The sequence below is a fragment of the Anarrhichthys ocellatus genome, unplaced genomic scaffold, assembly GCF_004355925.1.
Source record: "Anarrhichthys ocellatus isolate YVR2014 unplaced genomic scaffold, GSC_Weel_1.0 scaffold1175, whole genome shotgun sequence".
Taxonomy (NCBI): domain Eukaryota; kingdom Metazoa; phylum Chordata; class Actinopteri; order Perciformes; family Anarhichadidae; genus Anarrhichthys; species Anarrhichthys ocellatus.
In genome coordinates this window covers 1-8,120 of record NW_022281149.1, presented here as the reverse complement: position 1 = coordinate 8,120, position 8,120 = coordinate 1, and the positions used below count along the sequence as shown (strand labels likewise).

Genomic DNA, 8,120 nt, shown 5'->3' with positions numbered 1-8,120 from the left:
ATGGATCTGTGTGTGTGTGTGTGTGTGTGTTTTAATCAATTTCATTAGTTTTCTTTAGTTTTCTTGATTCGTCTGTAAAATGTCACAAAACAGTGAAAAAAGTTTTTTGTCCTCAAACAAACATAAAATAAAACTTCATTGATCAATCAGTCAGCAGCTCTCGTTGGATGTGAAACGTTTCTGTCTTCAGATTAGAGAGCGTCGTCCTGCTGGTTCTCCTCTGAAGGCCTGAAGGCCTTTACAAACCGTCATTGTTTCTGTTGACAAAGACCAGATCCTGGATCCTCCAGGACCTGGAGGGTCCAGATCCTCCGTCCTCGGAGTCAGATCTAATAAATCCGTAACAATCTCTGACATATTTTGATGTTTTAAAAAAAGTAACACAAACGTAAACAAAGCGTTTTTCGAGCGACGTGACGTCTCTCAGCTTCCAGAGCTGAAGAAGAACAGATGTTGAACATCAGTAACATCTGCAGGCGTCTGATACCAGACAGGTCATAGCAACATGCAGAACGTTGTGTTCTAGTAACCAATATAATCATAAACACATTATAAGTAGATATGAATCGTGTCCCGTTGCTTCAAAAGAATAACTTTAATTTAGGTTCATGTTGTACAAACTGAGCATGCAGGCGTGTTATTTATCACCAGCGGCCATCTTTGTTTGAGTCGGGATCAGGACACTAAAACGAGAAGTAATCGACTGTTGATGAGTTTCCTGGTTTATACGCGTAAACAACCATGTGACGTCATCAGTGATGTAACGTGTGTGACGTTAACGGCATGATGTCATCTCCTTTTTCCCACAGGGAGGAGGGGGAGGAGGGAGCTGCCGGCCCCCGGCCCCCCTCCAGAGAGACAGACGGGTCCCACAGTAAGACCAAGAAGGCCCACAGGGAGCGTCGCCATGCCGACCGGGGGGCGGAGACCACAGCTGTGCTGCAGACGGGGGCGGAGCCACAGACCCAGGTAAGTCTGCAGGAGTGTTGCAACAACAGGAGGTCAAGAGGTCAGCTATCACTAAACAATGTGATCCAGTTTGATAAACTGGTTCCGTGTCGTTTCCGTCCTGCAGGCCTCAGAGCCGGTGGCGGGCCCCTCAGATCCGGGGTCGGAGGCCGTCAGTGAGTCTGCAGGTTCTCCGAGGCAGCGGCGCTCCGTTATACGGGACCGCGGGCCGCTGTACGATGACCCGTCACTGCCTGAAGGCTGGACCCGCAAACTCAAACAGAGGAAGTCCGGACGCTCGGCGGGCAAGTTTGACGTCTACCTGATCAAGTAAAACCAAAACCCACCTTTGTCTTTGTGCCGGTTCTTCGTGATCCGATGATGTCAACTGTTGTTACAGACGACGTGTTGTCGGTTCCGTTCTTTCAGCTCTGAGGGAAAAGCGTTTCGTTCCAAGGTCGAACTTATCGCTTACTTCCAGAAGGTCGGCGATACGACCACCGACCCCAACGATTTTGATTTCACCGTCACCGGACGTGGAAGCCCCTCCCGCCGCGAGAAGCGTCCCCCCAAGAAAGCCAAGGTGGTGAAACCATCGGGACGAGGCCGGGGGAGGCCCAAAGGTACTAACTTACTTAAAACATGATGTAACAGAAGGTATTTAATTGAAGTTATCGGTTAGCAGAGTTCATACAGCGTCTCTCGTTTCCTAGGCAGTGGGAAGGTGCGGCAGGCTACGGAGGGCGTGGCCATGAAACGTGTGGTGGAGAAAACTCCGGGCAAACTGCTGGTCAAGATGCCCTTCAGTAAGGCAGAATCTTCCACTGCCTCAAAGGTACGATCGGTCGGTCATCCGGGATCAATACATTCATCAGAGATTTAGTTTCAGGATCACAACAATACTCTGAAAGTACTTTACCCGAGCAACTTCCTCCAATTTACTGAGAACTACAGCTTTCAAATAGCAAAACAAATCTCAATGTGAAAGAGTTCCGACCTCTCAGAAAAAATTAGCTTTGACAAAGACAGAGCGGGTGTTTGACCTGAGGATGAGAACCCGGCTTATAGGCCTGAGGTTACACCCCCACGTGGGGTCCCACTGCTCTTTGTTGACGCCCAGAAGAATCCCGAACACAGCAAAATAAGAAGAGCAGAGAAAATCTAGGCAGGAAAGTGTTGCAGAATATATCTTTTAAATGTCAATAAGTTCTAATACCATTTAAAAGATCATCTTAAAGCTTAAGACGTACAATAAGTGTATTCAACATTGGTATTCAAGAGAACAACTAGTCACCAGGAGTCATGAGTGCATCTCCTTTAAACAAGCATCTAAGAGCATAAACCAGAGCAAACGTATAGAAACAAACTACTACGAATACAATAAGTTGTGGTGGAGGGTCCTTCAATGTTTGCTTCTCATTCAAAGACCTTTACCTCCCACATAGAGCTGGGCGACAGGAACAGGAAGAGGCTGTCTGAACTGAACCTGAGCAGAGTTTTATCTATAACGAACACTGAATGAACTGTTTGAGTGTACCTGGTACCAGAAACCCTTATTGATGATCAACTTCAGAGAAAGAAGCAGAGTTACCAACTGATAAGCACCTGGTAGTCAGTTAATAAAAAATCCTAACTTGTAGTGAGAGTGAACTGGCTGAGGAGTCTTCAACTTCCACCTTTAGAAGGAGTTTCATTGTCTCCCATGGGAGGGTGTGGATGTGGAATCTGTGTGGACCTTCAGGTGCTCAGAGTTGTGGCCTGAAAGTCATTGGTGCCAGTTGAGGTTCCAACCAAAGAACCAGCCGGTGCAGACCGAACAAAGAAAAGGGTCTTGAGGGGTTAATTAGAGAACTGGGCCTGAGAAAGGTTCCAGCAAAGGACTCGGGAAAGAGAGACGTGACTTTAGACAAACTGCTCGTCATGACTGGGGAAACCTTCAGTTGATGGAAGGAACGTCTTTATAAACTCCTGATTTTACCAGCAGTTTATTCTTGAAGGATACCGGAGGGGTTCCGGGAGTTTGTGTTTTGTAGAGAACACCTTGGACCTTGTTGCAGTACATAATCCAATATGTTATTATTCTTCATTTTTTCAAATGCAGTAACAATGTTGATGCTTATGCTACTTGTTGATGTAATTCCCTACAGGTGGTGTCTCCAGCCTCGGTGCCCAAGTCCCGTCCCGGCAGGAAGAGGAAATCGGAACAGGAACTTCCGGCTCCACCACAGACCACCCCCAAGAAACGGGGCAGGAAACCAGCTTCTGCCACAGCGGCATCATCAGTTGCCGCACCATCCGCCCCCACGGCATCAACCTCAACAGCCGGGAACTATGGTCCAGCGGCAATTTTGGCTGCAGAGGCCAAACGGAGAGCAGCCAAGGAGTCTTCCACCAAACTCGTCGTCCAGGAAACAGCCCTGCCAATCAAGAAGCGTAAAACGAGAGAGACAGTAGAGGAGGTGGAAGTTGTTCAGACTCCAACCACTACGACAACAGAGACTGAAAGGGTCGCTCTAGAGGGGGAGCCAGGTAAAGGGGAGGGAGCTCCAACCCCAGAACCTCAGCCCGCCCCCTCTGAGCAGAGCCAATCACAATCACAGAAGCAGCCCACTGCTTCAGAGGAAAGCCAACCACACGGACACAAGATGCATAAAGGGAGGAAGCACAAGGAGAAAACGGGAATAGCAGCAGGAGAAGGAAGAAGCAGAGGAGAGGAAGTAGATGAAGACGTCGGTGATAAGGGAGGAGGAGGAAGAAGTAGCAGCAGCAGCAGTAGCATCAGCCCATCAAAAAGCCACAAAAGGAAGGACCGGCCGCCTCACAAACACCACCATCATCACCACCACCACCACCATCATCATCGCCACCAACATTCCTCTGCCTCTACGTTGGATCAGCCTCCTCCTCCCCCTCCAGCCTCCGGACACTCAGCACCCTCCAGCCAGTCCGGGCCTGAAGCCAAGCCCCAGACTGTGCCTCAGCTCACCACCCAACAATTGCAGCACACCCAGCAAGCTCCTCCAAGACCACAATCAAAATCTGCCCCTCAGACCTCGCCTGAACCTCGCCATCCTCCCCCGCAACCTCGGCACCAACCACAACCCCGTTCCCAGCAGCATCCCCAGACTCAGTCTCCCAGTCAGCCCCAAGCCCAGCCTCAGTACCCAGCACCCCAGCCCTCTCCTACCAGGCATGTCTTGCCCCAACCAAGGTCCCAACCACCACCCCAAACCCACAGTCAGACCCAGGCCTCCCCTCAGAAAGCCCGGTCACAGCTTGCTCCACCTCAGTCGCACCCTTCTCAGTCCCCATCCATCCTGCACATTCATCCGCCCCAAACAAGGCATCTACAAACCCAGTCTCCAACAGTACTTCAACCTCAATCCCAGCCCACAACCCCAGCACGAACTGCGCCACAACCCCAGTCCAGGACCCCAGCCCAAACGCCAGCTCAATCCCAGTCCAGGACCCCAGCCCAAACTCAAGCTCAATCCCAGTCCAGGACCCTGGCCCAAACTCCACCTCACCTCCAACCCCTGACAAGACACCCATTGCAACACCAACTTCAGACTCAATACAGATCACAACCCAGACAGTCTCTCTCCCAGCCTAGGCCACCCCAGTCCCAAGCACAACCACACGTTCAGCGAATTCAAACACAGCCACGCCCCCAGCCCCACCCTCAGCTCAACAGGCCCCATGTGCAGCACCTCTCATCCCCCCGACCATCTCCCAGCCTAACCAGGACCAACCTGGGCCCGGCTCCACAGAACCAGAGTGAACAGCCCCAAGATCTGAGCACCACGCGGGCCGGCCGAGGAAGCCTGCTGCAGAGCCGAGAGGTCGGTGTAGAAGGCCTTGGAGCGGAGGGGAGACGGGAGCCGGCCGTGGCCTTGGAAAGCAGAGAGGTTTCAGGAGGAGAAAGAGGGTCAAACAGCACCTTGAGGCCTCCCAGCTCCACGCCCTCTGGACCTCCAGGAGTAGCTGGTGTCGGTCTGCTTCCCGTGACAGACGGTAGGGCGAGGCTCCGGGGGCAGGAGCCAGAGGCAGCGGAGCTCAGAGACATCGTCCCCCAGTCCGCCGTCCCCTGTCCCAGCCGAGAGGAGACCGTAGAGTCTCGGACTGCCGTCAGCGAAAGAGTCAGCTGATCGGTTGGGCCGACTGACCGGTCGCCTGACGGACTGAGTCCATCACCGGGTAGAAGAGGAGCGTGACTTCATGGAGGTGAAATGATTTTACACTGTTTTCAGATAAGAAGGATAACGTCTCTCACAGCTGTAGGACTGTCGCAGCTTCTACTTCGTCTGATGGTGTCTGGAGACTGAAGTTCTGGATCTGGAGGGGAGGACGGATCGTGTCTTTTTATAGGAAAAACAAAGAGGAAAAAAGTGTGTGTGTATATATAATCAAAAGGCAGCTGTTGTGTCCCGCTAGTCTCCGAGGGGAGGGGGGAGTTAGTTTGGAACTAAAAACGCTTAACGACACATTACTCTGAACGAAACCTTGCTTCCGAAATATAAACCCCTTTTTTTGTTTTTGTTTTCCGTATTTTGATAGTTTATTGTTTTGTCTCTGTTTTACAGCTTTAAACTCTGATATTATTGACTGATGGTCCTTCACTCATCACGTGCTGCTGAATGACTGTCCCTCATTTAAAGTCCTGTCTCACTCACAGGTTCACACCGGATACAACATTAATACAGAGGAGCTGAGCGGTCTGACTGACAGACAGACAGACAGACACAGCCGGAACGACAGATAGACCAATAGACAGATTATCTCTATATCTAACTTTCTGTCTCACTGTTTCTGTACCCTGTGAACCCGTCTGAGAGACTCGTCCTCCTGGCTGAACCTAGTCCTGGATCAGAAGCCTCAGAGGTGATGTGGGGCGGTGGTTTGCACCTTAAACTGGTTCCTTACAGACCTTCCCATGAACAAAAGATGGAGATCTGTAAGGGTTCCATCTTCTTCCAGACTGACCTCCCTACAGGTAGCGGATGTCTGAGGACTCGCATCCATCACCTCGCTCTGAAGTCTTTGGAAACCTTTTTGAATATCGTTTGAAATATCTGAACAACTTGGAGGAACCTTTTAGTTTCTTCAAGTGTTTCAGACGCAGCGAGTTGTTCTTCCAGTTAGAGATTCTTCTTCCATTCTGGTCTTCATTGAATCTGTCTTTGTTTCCAAAGGAAGCACCTTTACTATCGAACCAAACCCACTTAACTCCAGTAGCTTTATTTCAGTCCGCAGTGGTCGAGATGGACTTCATTTCTTATCGTCTTCGTGTTGAATGTCTGGAACAGTTTGCACTCCTCCAGTTTGTACAATCAAACCCGCCTGCATGTCGCTCGGAGACCTTGCAGGCCTTCGAGGTCCACCTCACCGGGGCCACCGTTGAGGGGGTGGGGGTGGGACGTTAAAGAACCCTGAACGAAGTCCAGTTCAGCTTCACGTGGAACCATCCTGAAGGATGAACCAATAAAAACAAAGGAAGACGAGATGTTGTTAAAGCTCAATATGAGAAATGAACTCATGATCAGGGTCACCGGACCAGAAACCAGGATCAACTAAAAGGTCTCGGATGTTTAGAGTTCCACTGAAGTTAGTCTTCATCCTCTGTGAAACAGTTACAAGAGGTATTTAAATCAAATCCTTCTCTCTGATTGGACCACTAAAAAGTGGGCGGGCTTAGAGTTTAGCAGCCTAGAGAGTCTTAAGTCCCGCCCCCTTCCCACGGTCACTTATTTCAGAAAAAATGATGTACAGCAGTCAACGTTTGAATTGAGCTCTTAATTACACAGAAGATGTTCGTACATTTAAAAGTCTGTCGTAGTGTCGTTTAGTTTTGTGGGAAACAGTCATCGAGGGTTAGGGCTAGCTAGCAAGACGAGCTAGCCAGCTAGGGTTAGAGTGAGCTTAGCTCTGTTCCAAATGTAACGTTCTCTTCCTGATGTGTTTCATCAGGAAGAGAACGAAGGAGTGAGACTTGTTGGTGAAAAAACATCCTGGTAACAAGTACAAGTATTTTCACAGTTTTATGACTTTCCTGACTTACAAAATGTTTTTTAAATGTACAAACATACATGTTAATTAATTCACGGCACAATTCAAATGAGATCAAATCTTAATTCGTCTCCCAATGTTGACGACTGGACACATTTATTCTGACGTCCAGTGATGGTCAACAGGAAGGGGCGGGGCTTCAGCTCTCTATACAGAGACACAGAGGACTGTTGACAGAGGTACATATTGTACTTTTACTCGTACAACGTTAATGCCTCCTCGTTGTGTAGCTCACTGCACATGCTCAGTAGAGGTTCTGTCCCCAGTGACCCCTCGATACAAACGGGTTTAGTGTTTCTACGAACATAAAAACCCTTTTCCTTCAGCAGTCTACAGCTTCAGCACACTGTCAACGTGAAGCTCTGGGATTGGCTGTCTGTCGGTGAAATGCAACCTGGGAGTTATAGTTTATTAATGAGATATTTTTTTAACCAAGTCCAGGATCCAGAGTGTCTGACATGGATCACAGAGTCCACATGTGGAGGCTCCAGCACTTTAACAAAGCCCAGAAATCATCCAATCGGTGAATGTCGATAAATGTGCCTCTTCCCCTCACCTGGCCGACAGGTGACGTCGTTTTGGATCCTCCTCCCTCTCTGCATACTCTGGCCCCGGTCCACCCGTCAGCATGCTGTCTGTCACGCAGCTGCATAAATCCAACGCCCCCTCTGTGAACCCTCCACCGGACTCGGCAGCCTCCAGTAACCAGCCGCCATATTTGCATGTTCCAGAGTTTTAGTGCCTCTAATATTGTGCGTCTTGCCAGAAGCCGCCATGTCAGCCGAGCCATGTTGTGTTTCTAGACTTAGTCGTGGTGTGTGGTGACTTCATAGTTGCTCATGTTGAGGATGAATATTCTGCTTTTACTCTGGTTGGATTCAGTGAAACTTCAAAAAACACTGTCGCTGTAGACAAAACTAGTTTTTACCTGTTTTCTTATTTTTCTTTCTAACTAAAAGCGTTTGTTGTCCCCTGAACCGTCTTCGTCTGGTGATTTACTGTTACTAGTACTACTTCAAGGTACTTCTACTTTACCTCCACTACATCTCAGAGGTACAAATAGTACTTTATACTGTACTACATCTAAGAGGTACATGTACTACATC

General features: G+C 49.2%; 1 protein-coding gene across 1 annotated transcript in view; it reads left to right on the top strand.

The window, feature by feature from the left end:
* LOC116377376 (chromatin modification-related protein eaf-1-like) overlaps positions 1–7,991 on the top strand; it is a 9,315-nt gene extending 1,324 nt beyond the window's left edge. Inside the window, exons 2-6 of the mRNA XM_031839001.1 lie at positions 810–969; positions 1,076–1,278; positions 1,378–1,571; positions 1,662–1,783; positions 3,096–7,991. Coding sequence (XP_031694861.1) covers positions 810–969; positions 1,076–1,278; positions 1,378–1,571; positions 1,662–1,783; positions 3,096–5,096 — 2,680 coding nt within the window. The 3' untranslated portion in view covers positions 5,097–7,991. The remainder of the gene's footprint in view (positions 1–809; positions 970–1,075; positions 1,279–1,377; positions 1,572–1,661; positions 1,784–3,095) is intronic.
* The last annotated feature ends 129 nt before the right edge of the window (positions 7,992–8,120 follow it).